The following is a 17,864-nucleotide window of genomic DNA, read 5'->3' as shown; positions in this document are numbered from 1 at the left end:
GCGCTTTTTTCCGCAAGAAGGACTAGGACCTACTCCACTTTTGACGCGTTCAAAAAATCAAAACCCGCCAATTCTGACCAAAATGTCGAGATATTTCTTTACCTTTTGACTTAAATCGGCGAATTTCTTAATTTTTAAAGAAGAGATAGTATCTAAATGTTGAAAAATTTCCAACAAAAAATGTGAGATAACCCAATGTTATAAAAGCCGACTATATAAAAGACATTTGGCCTTCGATTACTATAGTAACGCTCGTCAGGTGTAACTTCTTGAGGAGATATGAAGTTTCATATATTTAAAAATAGCTATCTATAAATATATTTCTATACACGCTTTCCCCTAACCCACAAGTACGCCTTTACATGGATACCAAAGAATTGTGACACGAATAAATAGCTAATGCATTAGTTTTAGAAGGTCTGTACATCGTTAAAGGTCATCTCATATCCTGGGTGCTTATATCTCGAAGGATACGCTGAGGTCATAGGATGCTGAGTTGTTCCTTGTACTCTGTAAACATTCTCTGTAGTCGCATATTTGTGCCTGTGGTTAAGAAGATAATAACTACTTCAAGTGATCTACAAAAATCTTCACGGACAAATTCAATCAATTAAAGACGACGATATTCTTAAATACATCATTTTATTGCATTGATGAAGGCCTGGGTTAACGGACCGAAAGCTCTGCATATAAAAATACACGTGTGGTGTTTTTAAAAATTGATGATTTAAATTGAAGACACTTACCAATGATTGGAAGAATCTCTCTTAGCAACTCTCTCTTTTGAAATCCCTTGATGTGGGAAAGCAGACGGGATAAGAATGATGCGTTCACAACTGAATCAATCGTTTATCACATAGCATATTTCTCAAATCCTAACAAAACTTACCAAAATATATGGTTCCCATGTTGTAGACCTTTCATTAAAAGACACAAATGAAAAACAAATTACATCGAGACTGGTAAAATGCGGAATACTGTACCAATTCAAGGAAAGGTTAATGTAAAATGGAGGACCCCATTTGAATTCAACCCCAGATGACCAGTTAATTAGGATATAACTGAATGACTGAGAAAGATTGAAGACTATTTACACCCTCTGGGCGACAGCTTTTTACATTTTACAAGTAAATATACATTCAATAGGCTTTTGCCTTTTACCTGAAACTCGGCCCCAGTAACTCGCTACATACATCGCGGAGTCTCGTATCAATTCCTAACAAAACAATAAAGAAAACATTATCGAAGATATAAATCTATGGAAATTTTGTTGCGGCTCACTTACATTCTCATTTTATGTACGATATTCTTCATTTGATAGATGCGAACGAGTTGAAAAGGTTATTAACGTTGATATAAGGGTATGAATACACCAGGCCAGGGGTCGGTTGTATCAAGCCCTTTTAGCTTAAACGGCGGATACGACAAAATTAAATAACATTCTTACATTTCTCTTGAACGAGTCAACTTGAATATTATGCACTGAATATGTAGTTGTAAACAGTATCTTTGTATTATGGTTAAAAACATTTAGTTTGCTTGTTGAATAAAACGATAGACTTGCTTAATTCTATTTTGAACTAATCCACCGTTTAAGCTGAACGGGCTTGATATACAACCGTCCCCAGAACATTCATAACTGTACGCTCGTTTGCATCTGTCACAAAGCCAGAAATCGTACCAGAAATCGCAGAAAAAAAGATGAAACATCTCATCTACAGTGTGCTATGTTTAGAAATTACAGCAATTCACTTAAATTCAATACATTAAAAGTCAAAACACTGGCAATCAAACCTTCTTGTACTAAATATCGGACGTAAGTCATGAACCAGAAATGATACTCCTTCTCAGAGCCAAGCATAAGAGTTGAAGATATCTGATTCTGAAAATACAAAACAGTTTTAGAATTAAATTCACTTTTCTCCTTGCAACAGAAAGGTTCTCTAAGGAATGCACAGGCCCTTTTCAGCAACAAAAAGAGGCTTTTCACAGCAGGAAAAGGTTAGTTAAGGATGTTTACCTCAAGATGACTGATGGTTGCCGTCTGCGGACGAGCAGAACTTGATCGAAATAAGCGACCGACCGGTCGACTGAACCTAAGAAAAATATATGCTAGGTTAGAAACACTTTGTTTGGAAATGACGTTATAATCTGGCGCCATCTTAGTTGGACCTAGTTTATTTCTGATTTTCAAGAGAACAAACTAAGTTTCCCTTTTTCATTGTTTATTTTGCAAGTGTTATAGAGATTATCGCTATTCTACTATATATTGTGTGGCTACTGAAATGAATTAGGTTTAAAGAAATACATTCATATAAAATGAAGAGCACTGGCAAGTATATGTACTTCAGATGATGAATTTCATTCTACCTTGAAGTTTGTCCTTGTAACGTGGCCAGTATCCCATGCGACTTGCTTACTTCGTGCGTGTTGTAACATGATTTGAAATCTGAGTTTAGCTGCAAAGGATCTTCGGGGCTTGATAACTGCACCCTTTATGCGAAAGAATTCGACAATGGATACAATTAAGATCATTCATTTAAATTCGAGAATTTAGGATTTACTCGACATGGAATGATTACCATCAGGTCTTTCAAAAACAAGGGAGTATAGGTTGCAGCGTTCATTTAAATCATGAAGAACTACACGAAACTACAGGAGTGTAGAAACAAACATATTTTCTCACCAAACTCCAAGATCAGCGTTGAATGTGTAAGAAGCTTCAGTGGATAGGGAGATGATTGGGTAACCTTTTTCCGATATCGCTGCCCGAGAAATTGTCACCTCGGAATCTAAACAGTTAAGACAAACACATTTCTAGAGACAAAGCTATCAAGACCTCTCATGAAATATTGAGAGCCATCAAATTGACTGTAAAGTATTATTTTTAAGTGAAAATATTACGTGCTTAAAATGTTGACAATTGACCAGGAAAGATACGAAGTCGATTGGACTAACCTCTTAAAATAGGCTGGACCGATTCATTTTTAACAATTGCAGTTCTTTTTTGAGCGTCCCTAAAATTATGGGTGTAATTCACAACGGCTTTTACGCAATAATTCATTAAACCTGTGGTATTTGGCGATGATCTGAACAGGCGCAGAAATCTACCACATTAAGGTCTCTATATCATATTACATATGACAGTTGATCTTACCATACGTAAACACCACCACGTGACGTCACAACCATGACGTAGAACACGTTGCACTGAAGGATGGAGACAGACGAATCTAGCACAAGGTTCGGGAGGATCCTGGGAAGGCAAGATTGTCACTTGATGAAACAAACTGAATCGGTTCGGAAACCACGTTAGGAGAATTCGACCTTACCTTCGACCGCTGGACGAAAATATGCAAAGCGATCTGTCTTGACACGCAACACAAGCGATGTTTCTACACAAGGAATAAATACATCTATAAGTTCGTGTGAATGAAGGATAAGTGTAATTCAACAGGGGATAGCGGGGGACATCGTGGATCAAACGTTGCTTTTTTTATGTGCTAAACTCGAGACGCATTCTGAACATAAAAATACATAAAAACAATAGATAATTGGGGTACTTTAGTTCCTCGTTGTTCACAGTTCTACCTTCATGCAGACCCTTTGTTGTACGCCATACAGCTCAGTGCCATACGCCTACAGTCATACGCCTACAGTAATATAGCTCAGTGCCCGCGCATCTCAGCCTAGCGACTGGGGAAGAAACAGCTACAAATCTCACCTGTTCCCGGCAAGCGCGATTCCTGGACTTTTTATACAGGTCTCCCAAATCAGTTTTGCTGGTTGCGTACACTTTAGGACGTTAAGATTTGATGCTGTAAAGGGGAATGGATAACGTATATTATTTTGAAACTACGAGTTTCAGTTTGGCCGACAAATGTAAATCCAAAATTTGGAACAAGAAAACCACAACAGTGTCAATGAATTTACGGCTCAATTTCTGCTATCAACAGTTTGAATTTTGAGACAAATTCAATCTTAGTTCTGTCTTCAATAATACCCAGAATATCAAACGAAATATCAAACGAAATACCAACCCGAATGACTGAGATTATTTTCCAATTGCAAAGTGACGGGGCTATCGGGCATCACTCCTGTAATCTGAAATAAAACACCGAGCAATAAATTAGACAAAAAATTGGAAATAAATACGCAGTTATATCTGCACGTACCTTCAATGAAAGTGTTTTCTGAGGGGAAGGATATGGCAGAGCGATGGATTGCGAATTATTAAATGACGTGTCGACTTCATCACGCTCGATTTTATCATCTGAAGATTTCTGTTTTGACTGAGATGCAAAATAAAAAGGTATTCATCAAAATGATGCAATACAAAGTTCATACATCAAGGTAAACATTGGAAATATACACTAGTCGTGGTTCTCATTAGAAATTTTAAATGCAGTCTGAAGTGTTTGGACGATTTTGCGGCTCAACAGTGAACCATTCATGCGAAATTGCACATATTTGCAAACAAACTAAAAACCCGACAGATACGGTGAAGAAGGCAAACACATTATATGCAGTGATATTGTTGTTTCACGCGGGAGACAAAATGACTCCAGCATTCATGGAAACTTGGGAAGATACATATAACGATCACATACACAGCACTACTTACAGCAGAAGACGATGCCGAGACAGTCTTTGGAGCTAGAGATTAAAAAAACTTGCTTAATAATTGATTTCACCTCTCTGAAAAACGTTGAGCCAGTTTTTTTATTTAGTTTTCATATTTGTATCCACCAATGAGTTATACTACGACCAATATCACAGTATTCTAGCATAGGTCAGTGGCGTCCACTAACCTGTCTCCTTGTCCTTCTTCGACCGTTTTGATTGAGATGATGAACTCTCGACTTTTCGTTTCACGGAGATCGTGGCTGGACTGGATGTGGATGAGTTTGACTTTTGGCTGGAGTGAGCGGGCGGTGTTGGTGAAGAGAGAGATGTCACCTTGGAGAGGGTCGCTGTGTTGTTGTTTGTTTTCTTCGCTGGTGAGCTGAAAAACAATGAAGTGTTCTAGTGGGCTATCATTGTCCCAACTGGGGTCATGTTAGTTTTCATGAGACCCCATTAGCCCCTATAAGTTCCCACGTGCTCCAATTAATTCCCATGTGACCCTTAATTAGTTCCCATGTTCCCCCATCAGTTCCTATTAGTTCCCATGTATCCCCGATATTTCCCACGTGGACTAATATGTTCCCACTTGTTCTCATATGACCCCATTAGTTCCCATTACTTTCCACGTGGACCAATACGTTCCCATTTATACTCATGTGGCCCCACTAGTTCCCAATTAGTTCCTATGTATTAGTTCCCAAGAGTGAATTCAAGGTAATCGAAGATTTAAAATATACCGGAAAACATTGCTTACACAATCGCACTCAAAACTGGCGTCTTTTCACTTATTCGGCTTTCCAGTGACGATGTGGGCTAAAATAAAGCAGAAGAGATAACAAACTGATGCGTCGATTCATAAATATTTCATTCTCATGTTATCTGGGGCCAGTTGTATGAAAGCCGGATAGCGCTATCCACCGGATAGTGGTTTTTCAATCGCTTTAAAATCGCCCGTTGTTTGCTATAACTTTGATGCGAGTTATTTGGGAATATGATTGGTCCATAAGCAACAAATACACATATTAGGGCGACGTAAGGATTGGGGAAAGTTTACATGAGTTTACCATATTTGAAGTTACGCTTGATGACTTCAGTGGGGAGCTTCCAAAGGGCACAGGAGGACCTCTATAGATAAAGAGAGACAATGAATGATATACATTGGGTGATACCAGTGCTATAGGTTCCCACGAGCTCATGCAGCATGTTAAAATGAGTGAAATCATAGGGGAGAGAGAGTATAAGTATTAAGCATTGTGTAACAAGTAAGATTTAATAAAACTCGTCATGACTGACCCAATATCAACTTGAGCAGCCACAAACAGAGGAGTTATTCTCCGGCGGCCATCTTTAGTTCTCGTTTCTATCTGCTGTTTTAAAACATCCTGCAAGAAATTTTCCCAAATCCCTTTCAAGGCAACTGGAAGCTTAGCAACATGCAGTACGCTGGCAAGATGACCGCTAATTGACTGAGAGCCGACTGTTGCTACTAATACTAGCCTGACTAGTCTAGTACTTACTGCTTTTCAATGTTTTATTCAGTGTTTCACTTTCAACCTTCCTCAATGTCAGTTGATCATTGCAGTACTGCTAGTCTGACTGAGTGTTGACTGTTGCTACGTTACGCATACTGCTGACTAGTCTAGCTCTTACTGCTTTTCAATGTTTTATTCAGTGTTTCTCTTTCAACCTCCCTCATTGACAATGGACACAACTATTGCTAGTCTGAACGTTTAATTTCCTAAATCTCTGACACTAATGCAACAATTTCAACTAATTTTCGCTATAAAGGATAAACTTACAATTCGTGTCGGTTCAGATCGAACAGGCGAGGTCATGGATGAAGGAGTCAACAAGCTTGTCCCAGGCGAATCTGTAAAAATCAATCAACATGTTAAATAAACAAATTTGTGTTGAGCAGCGAACATTTGCCAACAAGCAGTGAGTGTAAATTATATCATACCTATGGCCGAAGTGTCATCTTTTCGTATTAAAGGAGGTGGTGGTGGTTTTTCGCCTGCGTTCGATTTCTTCTCCAAAGCTTTTTTCATTTTATGCTGTTGTTGGATTTTCAGCATCTCAGGATTCTCAATGATTGAGGTAGCAACGTTCCTGTTAACCGTGGCGATTGACGTCCCATAGATCTTCTTGTGAAGTTGCTCCTTGATTCGGATAGAAAGCAAAAATATAGTTTAGCGCCAGTAAAGATTATTGTTGTGGAGAAAGTGTTCAAATATAAACTGTACTAACGTTATCTATATTGGATAGCTCTGTCAGTTCTAAAGGATATGGTCCAGTAAGGATCATCTCTTATTGATTCAGTGTTACTACAGGAGGAAACCTAAACTAAACTAACTTTATTTATACTGGATAGCTCTATCAGTCCTAAACTGTTCTTCCTAGAGGTCCAGTAAGGATCATCTCTTATTGATCCAATGTTATTACAGGAGGAAACCTAAACTAAACTAACTTTATTTATACTGGATAGCTCTATCAGTTCTAAACTGTTCTTCCTAGAGGTTCAGTAAGGATCATCTCTTATTGATTCAGTGTTACTACAGGAGGAAACCTAAACTAAACTAACTTTATTTATACTGGATAGCTCTATCAGTCCTAAACTGTTCTTCCTAGAGGTTCAGTAAGGATCATCTCTTATTGATCCATGTATTACAGGAGGAAACCTAAACTAAACTAACTTTATTTATACTGGATAGCTCTATCAGTTCTAAACTGTTCTTCCTAGAGGTTCAGTAAGGATCATCTCTTATTGATCCAGTGTTACTACCCGAGGAAACCTAAACTAAACTAACTTTATTTATACTGGATAGCTCTATCAGTTCTAAACTGTTCTTCCTAGAGGTCCAGTAAGGATCATGCAGTAGCTACATACTGTACACTACCATTACTACAGCACTACAAAGTTACAAACCTTGTCCTCGACAGACATAGGATCACCCATTTCTTTTTTCTCAAACTGAAAAAATGCGACTGTCCCATCTGAGGAACAAACTATCATTTCATACCCGCAAGAACTCCTGCAATTAAATTATCAAACATTACCATGACCAAGAAATACCAACAAGTGGTGTGAACCTATCCAGATAAACAAACATTCCAAAAGCTGAACTTGAGTTTAAAGGTATCGCAAAAGCTGTATCCTGATATATACTACACCTATCACAATGTATATCCAATACTTACCACGATATATCCATCACAGATTGGTCAAACAAATCATGCATAACAACCATTGGTCTTTTCAGTGTTGTCATCTGTTGAAAAAACAAACAAACAACTTTAACCAATTATAAACTAAGTAGTTAGTTAGTGGATCTCATTAGTCATATACATGTACCATAATTATAAAATTTATAAGCAACTTCTGAGAGCAAGAATGCTTTTCAATATTTTGACCTATTAGGGACTCCTTCAGGATCTAGAGTTAGCATGAATACTAATTCTCTTGACGAAGGCCTTTAGGTCATTTGATAAGAAGCTATTTAAAAATTCTACCATTTTGCAGATCTCTGGCTCAAGCGTAAACTCACCCAAATTGAAACTGATCTGTCTCGACTGCCAATAGCACAACAACAGAACTGCTGTTACAAAAAAAAGTGATTGAAGACATTTGGAATAACTTGATTTATTAACCTGTACAACCAATGGTACTATGTCAGGTATTAGACATAACAAAATACAGCAAGATCTGTGCAGATTACCAGCTAGTGACAGCTTGTCTACCCATTAACTGACAGCATCCAAGAACTGGTCAAAAAAAAAAACACTCCATGTTTGAAACAAACCTTCAGTTTTGTGGAATCATTGCTTGAGGCTCTTGTAAAAAGCCTGGGATTCCATCTCTATAAGATGTAAAAAAAAATTCTATTACTGATAGCTTAAAATACAAATAGGTATAAAATTTGTGATCTTTTTATGCTGTAGTAACCTGAAGTAGATATCTTGTGAAAAATGGTTCATACTTACCACAACCGTAATAGCCTTTCGATGGCCAGCAAAATCCATACGACACTTCCATCCGTCTCTCTCAACAATCTTAGCAACTGGTCCCCGATTGTTCATTGCATGTGCAGAAACAACATAATGGCCATCAGGTGACCAGCCAAGTCTATATATAGCAATGTACAAATGCAACATATTTTAATGATAAGAAAAGATGAGATGTTTTCATTGTATCATAAAAACAAGGTTAAACATAATCACCAACCTCAAGACATGAGTGGTACCACTACACTCCTCAAAAGGTTCGCTAATCTGGGTCTCAAGTTGCCAATCTGAGGTCCGCCAAACATTCAAGTATTTATCATCCGATTGTGAGGCCATATACTTTCCTATAGGATCCCATGTGACCCCTTTTACCATGCCGGAATGTTGCTTTAGTACAGATGTAACCTCTAAAATTTGAGGAAGAGGAATACAAGAATTATCTTACTAACTAATGGCACTCTTTCAATATAAATATAGGATGAACCAATGTAAAACTAGAACTCTACCAGGGAACTTCTGGGCATTCCATATATAGACGGTGTTATCCACACTGGACGAGGCCAACATTGAATCATCAGGCGACCAGCAAAGGTCTAGGACATCACCAGTATGACCTCTCAAGATATGAACACACCTCCATTGTTCCACATTCATCGCCTTACTGCCGAAACTCGAGGTAATACCCAAATATCTACAAGGGAACAGTAATGGTTCGATGACAATGCTTAAGATGTCTTAGAGACAATAATAGACATTGAAATACAGATTATTAATCTATTTCATAACAGTAAACAAATGGTATTTCAATGAGTAATATCATCCACAATAGATAGAACTGGACAGAAATAACAAGCAGAACAAGCAGATGCTATAAGGTGGCTGTTTGCCTACATACTTGACAGGGGAGAATGCAAGCACAGCTATTAAGTAATGAATCTGCATTTTTTAAACCTACCGGCCGGTTTGCCAGATCATGATTAGTTTATCGTCACCACCTGATGCCAGATACGTACCACTGCATGACCACCGAACACTGTTGACACAAGCTGAAATGATAGCAAACAGAAAAACCCATGATTTGATGTGATAAGAGCAGCACTACCATGGTTTAGAAAACTGCCTTTGGTTATTCACCTGGTGGAAATACCACTTAATTATGGTGAATGAATTGTTAAACTTTGTGTGAGGTGTCAAATATGTGTACAGTAGGGTGCATCTGGGTGCATTTCACGCAAACTGATAACAAACCAACCTTGCAGGCCATGGTTTTGTACCCAATGCTCAGTGTGAGCCATGGAGAATAGGTAGAAAAGCCTGGCTTGCAAGGTTTACAACAAACCTAAATGATTATCCATTTGGCAAAGAAGTTTAGGGATTTCTTTATTGTTCTCCTGGGCTTCAGAACGAACTGGTGCCATGTTCCAGATAACCACTTTGCCTGCATCATCGCCTAAAAATAAACATGTCCATGGTTAAACTATGGATATAAGTAGAGTCATTTTGCAACTTTCCAAACATTCTTGAATAAGAAGTTGATGGTAATGATAATAAGATGATGTTAATTTTTGCAAATCAGTGAACAGTTCAGGGTAAATCAGTTAAAATTTTGTATCAATTTTATAGTTGTAATTATGTAATAAATACCTTGACCTCCTGTAACAAATCTAGACCCATCAGGATGAATATCCACAGAATAAATTGGTTTTCCTGAAATTGATTAGTATAAACTCAGTGTTAAATAGACAGGTCTAGCTATAAACAACACATTCATAGAAGTGTTCATGCCCATATATCAAGGTTCATTCTAAGACAGTCATCCAAGTTGGCATGCAGTCAAAATATGCTGTGATCAGTGGCAAACACTAGTATGAAAGTGAATACACACATGACATGTATCGTCTACTTCGCTTACCCTCTTGAGAGACCCATGCTGGTTTTAAAAGTCTCATTTCCTCTCTCAACAAGACAGATTCCTCAATCAAACCTCATTTTACTTTTTACACGCTTCTAAACTATCAATTCCACCCAATGCAGTGAAGCTGCATCACTTCGATTGCCAGAAAACTTGGAAAGTATACGGTTAGAAATTTCCTCAAATTTTCACTCCTCGTGAGACGCCATCTTGGTCGACCACAACTTCGCGGGCTCGTTTGTCGTTACACTTCGCGAGCATGCGCGTTTGAATAACGCCGATTTTGGGACATTTTGAAAACGTTTCTGATTGGCTGGCGTAGATAGATGCAAAGTACAAACTACCTTCCAATATCAAAGATTACTGACTCGTTGGCCACGCCCAATCTTCCAAGTAGTTTCCCACTAGCTCAAACAAAAAGTTTTGGCACCAAAAAACATCGATTTTCATCCCGAGATTTAATATTTCCCTTTAAAACGACCTTGTTTCCAACTTCTTGTCAAAATAGTTTTTTTTTAATTCAAGCATTTTAATACTAGTAATTGGCCACAAGCTATATCATTTCAGATCAGTTTACGAAAGATTTACATCAGGAGAGAGGAATTGATTTTGTTATCATGAAGCAAGTTTTGATTATTTCGAAGTAAAAGTGTACAAGTTTAAAATTACAGTGTTCTGGGATTTGAACCCAGAGGCCAAACATTCTCGTTTTCAACAAATTCTTGAAGATATAGAAGCGAGTTTTGTCTACAGCATGAAAAACTGGAAACTACCCGACGAACATGGTTTGACCCCAGTCATGGACACTGTTTTTGAAGCCAAACGAAAAGGAGGGAAACCGGAGTGCCCGGCGAAAAACCCTCCTGACCGGCGGTCCGAATTTGGTATTTTTGGTTTTGAGAAAAGCATTTCGAATATTTTGCCATACGCAGCCGGATTTGTCTAGTTTATGTTTAAACCAAATGTTCCACAGACGAGATATGAAGCCGCGGCCCGCAAGTTGAGCCTCTGTCAATCTCTCCTCTGTGCCGCTACCTACAATTCATCTGATGAATCTCAAGAATTGCCATGGAAGGCATGCAAATGTTTACGACCTTTCCCGAGAAAGGTTATAATTACTAAAATTTCAGCTTCTCTTGAGCTTCGTCAAACGCTCCTGGTGGTCCAAAGTAGCCCGGATATCGCTTACGGTAGCACTGGTTATATTTTACTATCATTTGCGAATTGCGAAAACACTATGATTAATTTTCTTGGCATTGCGCGCTTTCGCCTCTGACTTACATTGGCAACAAAAATTGTGTGAGCCGAATGGAAAAAGCTGGGTTTAGGAAAGTATGCGAGGACATGCAAGCACTGGCATTTTTAAATTAAACATAATCAGACAAATAACACTCAAATGCATCTCCCAGACCTAGAGGTCATTTTCAAGACAAACCTATGGATCCTTTGTTCGATTGTGGATCCTTCATTGTTTCACTGTAAATCCCTAATTGTTCTACTATAGATACTTCATTGTCCGACTGTAGATTCTTTGATTGTCCTACTGTAGATCCTCCTTTGTCCTACTGTAGATCCTTCATTGTCCTACTGTAGATCCTTCATTGTCCTGCAGTAGATCCTTCTTTGTCCTACTGTAGATCCTTCTTTCTCCGATTGTACATCTATAATTCGGTCCTACTGTAGATCCACCATTGTCCTACTGTAGATCCTTCCTTGTCCTGCTGTAAGTCCTTCATTGTCCAACATAGATCCTACACATAAATTCTTCATTTCCCTCCCAAACCATTTTCAATTATATTATTCTCAAATACAAAATAGATAGAATACAATGATAGAGTAAACATTACAAAGCAACTATTTTTCGTGCAAACAAATTGTTTCAATCTGTTCTGTGTGTGTGTCTCAGCACAGTTGTAAGCAAGATCTAATTTCATGCATACTTGCAAAATCACTTGTATTGTTACTGCTTTACTCTCCAGACAACATGCAAGGTCTAAACCAGAGGCTTGGAAGGACTAAAACTGCATGCAATCCAAAAATTGAAAATCAAGGAAGTAAACAGAAGAGTGTTTATTGTCAAGCACCGAATAATTCCGGAATTTTGTGGACATTCATTGAGAAATGCATGCTCTAAGTACGGGACACAATTTTTTTGCCAATGTAAATCATCCTAACAGAGCAATTATATGATCATATAATCGCCCTGGTTCACCGTCGCATTCGTATTGGTCTAAATAAGACTAATATGAATTTACTTTCACTTCTTTCGCAGACGCATAGTACAAAAATATCACGAGCAATGCTTTATCTTAGCTGCCGCGCCTATTCTCAACAAACTGCGCGTATGCCTTGCAATGAAATATGCATTTACACACAAGTCACAAGGTGGGATAATTGCTGGAGAGCTGCATATACTTGCTTACGATTGCGAAGCTCGAGCATACATGCGTAGAGTATATATTTTTATATATAATCATTTTCCAAAAGGGAGATATGCCACTTATGTGCAAATGCGTTCAAGGTTGGGCCACCAGGAGAACTCGCGTCCAGAACAACCACTTTATAGTAAGCATGCATTAATTCTATTAGTTCTGGATGCGAGCGGAATCAAAACTATGGTATATATATGAAATGGTATATACCAGAATAAGTGGCTTCCTCTTCCGTTGATGTTGATGCTGCTCTGCCGTCTCCCCGAATCCGCTTGTAGATGCTCTTGAAGATTCGATGGTAGATCCTTCAACGTAAATACAAATGAACGAAAATATCTTATTACCGTTGCAAACGAAATAATGTCACTAAGATGCACTCAAATTAGATAATCAGAACTCAGGAATACTCGCTTTCAAATTAAGAACACTTAGACCATTTAACCAGCATCGTAACATCATAACCAAATCATGGTTATATTGTTTAATGTTTGTATATATATGTATGAGCACGAAACATGCTTGCAACTTAACATATAGGACGAGCATTTGACCATTAAAACAGCGTGGTTATCCATATCAAAATATTTGACATCATAACCAAAGCATGGTTATATTGTTTAATGTTTGTATATGAGCACCAAACATGCTGGAAACTTTACATTGGACAAGCATTTGACCATTAAAACAGCGTGGTTATACATTTCAAAATATTTGACATCATAACCAAAGCATGGTTATATTGTTTAAGGTGGTCTAATACAAAAGATCATGATTCATTCTGTTTTAAAAATTTCAAGGGATGCAAACTTAAATGTATGCCGAAGCGATCCTGAATATTTTTTTCCAAAATAGGCGTAGAGTATGGTATATTTTTTAGGCAAATTTTTTCCATCATGTTACATCAATAATTCCTATAAGATGATACTTAAATGAGCTTACTTTCAACTGGTACACGGTACACCCAACTTCGTTACTGGAAATCCGGTTGCACGCACATCCTCCAACACGCAACTGCATGTGGATCCTTCATCGTACATACACTGAAAACATGAAAAAGAAGAAGTGTCACATGCATACATGCGATAATGCATTCAAATTAGGCCATCAGGAGCACTGGTTCTCAAAGTAAACATGCACTTGCATCAACCATGCATTACTTTCATAGTTCTCGATGTTATATTCAACTATAATACCTTGGTATTATATATATGTAATGGAGTATTACATTTATATGCTTACGTTTGATGACGCACCAACTCCGTCAGTGGAGAAATCCAACTGCAGAGAGATCCCCCAGCATACAGTGGTAGTTTCTTTAACGTCCATATAAAAAATATGATGTTACTGTCAAAAATCATGAATTTCACTTACATTTTTAGTAAATGCATTCAAAAATTTAACCATTAATTAAGAGTAGCCTACTCGTTCCCAAAGCAATCCCTTATATACACTATAAACATGCATTACTTCCATAGTTCCTGTTGTTATATTCAACTAAAATTCTTATGGATTGGCACATGCAATCGCTTACCTGCAACCGATGCACCCAATTCTGTCATCAGAAATCAGCTCGTGGATCCAACGACATCCGACTGTAGATTCTTCGTACTACCTAATTTGAAATAGAATACATGCATATGCAACTCATTAAAACATGTTACTACTAAAAAACGATAAAATTTCACATAAAATAATTGAAAACCCCTGTATAGTTCGAGTCGTCGTCTTCTCGCTCCAAAGCCATTCACATCTCGCACACAAATACAAATGTCTTATTCACTTTCCGGAAGTACGACAAAGCAACAATTTTTCATGCAAACAATTTCATTTAATTATGCACTGCATGCATGTGCTCATCAAATTTTAGAAGCAAGATCTAACTTCATGAATACTTGCATCTTTTTTATTTCCAAAACGTCGTAGACAATAACACACAACTATATTATCTCCCTATAAAGATGTCATTTCATGCATTATTTTAGGTGCTCAGAGAGCGACATTTTTAGCCTACGCCGGACTATCGTCGTTCGAGCATTCAGAAAATACAAGTGATGGGGCCCCAGAATCACTTGTATTTACTTGTTACTCGTAACAACCAGTAACCCAGGGATGGGAGTTGAATAAACTGCATGCAATTCGAAAATTGAAAATGAACGAGGTAAACAGAAGAGTGTAATATGCCTACGCATTATAATACGAAGAGTTTTTGTTTTAGAAAAGACTGAAATTATTTTAAGAGATTTGTATTTGTGTGCATTTAGTGAAGTTCCAGTGTATCATCTCACGACGGCTTGTACGAGGTCTGAAAAGAAAAGAAAGTTTGTGATTAAAAAAATTAGAACTCTGCCTCTGGTTTTAATAATCGATTTTATTGAACCTTTACATTAAGGCTGGATTTCGACTTGTAGAGAAATTTAGCTAGCGAAATATTTCCGTGTATATTTTCCTAGTGAATTTTAAACAGCACAAATCTACGCCTTTTCGATTCAGAACCAGTGCATGCTGTGCGACTTAATATGTTATAATGTTCAAGCAGTTTAACCTATCTCGCACATGGCAGCTTCAAGGGAATTCAAAGGGATGAAACTTTCTGTTCATTGCCGAACAGACTTAGTATAATCTATAAGCAGCATTCTCAGTGGGTGCACAGAAGAGCCGTCAGCTATGTTTTCATTAAGAGTATAATGCGACTGTGTATAGCCAATTAGTTAGGCCAATATAAACCCGAGGCCGGTTGTTCAAAGCTATAGGTTAGCGCCAGCCGTGGGTTAAATTTTACTCCGCTGTTTTGGTTTATAGGCTTCAGCTTCTGCACCGCTGTTTGATTTAAAACTGTACAAAATAAGACTTCTATTGATCCACAGAATATTTATGAGAAAACATGTTCAACTTCATAAACGAGCGATTAAAAAAATTGATGTGAAAATTTGAGTTAACCCTAGGTTAAGCTAACCGGCTTTTAAACAACCGGCCCCAGCTGATGAACAGACGTCTTAATATGATAGCAAGCTAAGTTTTATATTCAGCAACAAAATCCATCACAAAATGCAAATAATTTGTTGAATATACCTTTTCATAAACGTCGAACGCTTGAAGTTTCTCGAGCTACTTTTGCCCCACAGTTCGTTTTAAGTCGGAACTAAAGAAAGAAATACGATGAAGATGAGTTATTCAATTAAACTCGACCAACGCTGATTTGAAATAAAGCTAAACTAAACGAAATATCATGCTGTGTGTGGTATGCCGGTCGCTTAATCTCCTCTCGTTATAAATTCCGATAGATTCGTGCAAAAATTCGAGGACGGTTTAAACGCACAACGTACGTATAACTACAGGATTCTTTGGAAGACATCTTTGACTTCTTTCTCTTCTTAACAGATTTTCCAATTTCTTCGCAAAATATCCTAAAGATTCTTCGTTCCTGCAGACTTCAGTACATCATATAACCGCCCAGTGAAACACAGCAATTTATACTTCGCTATACCGCTTCAACTGACTCGCACCTGGCCGCTTGTGATTGGCCAATGTTCTGGAATCTATTGTTTCTCGCATGATCCTTTGTTTATCACTTTTAAAGATAGGCCGCCAGATTACCCATTAGTGCATGCCATCGAGGAAACAGAAAAACAAAAGCATCCAAACAAAGACTTGCATTGCTAATTTATTCCGGCAGCTATTTGGCAAGCTAATTAAAGGCATGTTTAGATGGAGCGAGTTATCCCGGCTAGGCGAGGTAAAAACTGCATCACATCAAAGGCTTAAACTGATTAGTCTTTCATTGTATGCAGTTTTCACCTCGCCTAGCCCGGATAATTCGCTCCATGTAAACAGGCCCTGAGTCCAACGCCAAGCACCCACTGAACTTTTCAGGTTAGGGTTGCTTCATTGTGTAAGGCCTAGGTTATACGTCGCATTTTGGCCGTGTCGAATGCAATTCACCTCGTTAAGTTCATTGCTTAAAATCGTTTGAAACAATATTCCTTCATGATGATATCTCAACAGCGCAGCTGAATGATACTATTCAAATACCAGGCCAGTGATATGATTAAAACGGTATCTCTGTCCCCAAGATTTTTTCATTTGGTAGATCATGCGGTTAAAGTAATCATACTATCAAAGTCGTGATATATAGTTTGAAGTCGTGACCTGCATGCAAGTCCGGTGTAATGCAAACAAGGCCTTAATGATTGCTGCATGATTACACCCCGAAATCCACTGCAGCGTCCACTTTGCTTTCGATGCCACGCATGCACATCATCTGTATATACAACAAAAGGATCGCTAAACTCGTATATTTAACCCTTAAACGGAGAGTTAAGTAAGATACAAAGTATATTGAGTATATTTATAAGATATCAGTATACAGGTATAGACTCAGCAGGCTAGCATGCTATTTCTGTGAGGCTACTTGGTTGGTTGATTTCAAGGCTAGCGTCTTGCAATAAAGGTTTACATGGATACATCATTGCCACCTTGTGTCAAAAATATGTCTATCCGAGTGCCGGGTGGGAAGTACAATTGGATTAATACGCCACGCAGTGGCTTAGCCAGCATGCATTAATAATTGGGAGGCCAATATTCATATATTTATGTTAACAGACTGTAAAGACCATTAATTTGAAAGGGGATTAAACCTGCGTATCAGTACATCACCACTATCAAAAATATGACAAATAGTGTCAAAAATATGTCGTGTAGTTGATACTAAAACAGTAAACTCATATAAAAGCAGAAATTGAAAACCAAATCTTATATATATAGGCATTAACGGCCCATAAACTTGAGTAAACTTTGTTACTGGCGTTGCAAAACCTAAAGCTAACCTAACCTAAAGTTTTAATTTTTTCACATCAACACGATGAACTTAATGTTCCATCACATTACGAGCGAAA

General features: G+C 37.8%; 1 protein-coding gene across 1 annotated transcript; it reads right to left on the bottom strand.

The window, feature by feature from the left end:
• Positions 1–200: 200 nt before the first annotated feature.
• On the bottom strand, positions 201–10,750 carry LOC114520618 (protein HIRA-like). Its single transcript, XM_028540927.1, has 32 exons — positions 10,541–10,750; positions 10,273–10,335; positions 9,968–10,078; positions 9,584–9,674; positions 9,135–9,319; positions 8,849–9,035; positions 8,608–8,749; positions 8,427–8,483; positions 8,172–8,222; positions 7,825–7,895; positions 7,553–7,658; positions 6,587–6,785; positions 6,426–6,496; positions 5,920–6,008; positions 5,691–5,751; positions 5,381–5,439; positions 4,812–5,005; positions 4,625–4,656; positions 4,176–4,292; positions 4,041–4,104; positions 3,725–3,818; positions 3,333–3,395; positions 3,158–3,256; positions 2,959–3,017; positions 2,687–2,792; positions 2,371–2,493; positions 2,021–2,096; positions 1,795–1,882; positions 1,162–1,216; positions 890–917; positions 747–792; positions 201–543 (listed from the first exon to the last, which is right to left on the bottom strand). Exons 1-32 carry the CDS (start codon positions 10,575–10,577, stop codon positions 482–484), a joined length of 2,886 nt encoding a protein of 961 aa, XP_028396728.1. The 5' UTR covers positions 10,578–10,750; the 3' UTR covers positions 201–481.
• Between the last annotated feature and the right edge of the window lie 7,114 nt (positions 10,751–17,864).

Source organism: Dendronephthya gigantea, unplaced genomic scaffold (assembly GCF_004324835.1).
Source record: "Dendronephthya gigantea isolate DGI-Jeju-01 unplaced genomic scaffold, DenGig_1.0 000016F, whole genome shotgun sequence".
NCBI classification, from domain to species: Eukaryota; Metazoa; Cnidaria; class Anthozoa; order Malacalcyonacea; family Nephtheidae; genus Dendronephthya; species Dendronephthya gigantea.
Note: the sequence above shows the minus strand (reverse complement) of the source record. Positions and strands in the feature narration are given on the sequence as shown.

What these genes read in the sequence shown, in the direction of transcription:
- LOC114520618 (XM_028540927.1), bottom strand. Translation starts at nt 10,577, where the DNA reads ATGAGACTTTTAAAACCAGCATGGGTCTCTCAAGAGG. An exon ending in AGATGACACTTCGGCCATAG is followed by an intron (nt 6,497 to 6,586) that starts GTATGATATAAT and finishes TGATTTTTACAG; the next exon opens with ATTCGCCTGGGACAAGCTTG. An exon ending in AGAGATTCTTCCAATCATTG is followed by an intron (nt 544 to 746) that starts GTAAGTGTCTTC and finishes TCTTAACCACAG; the next exon opens with GCACAAATATGCGACTACAG.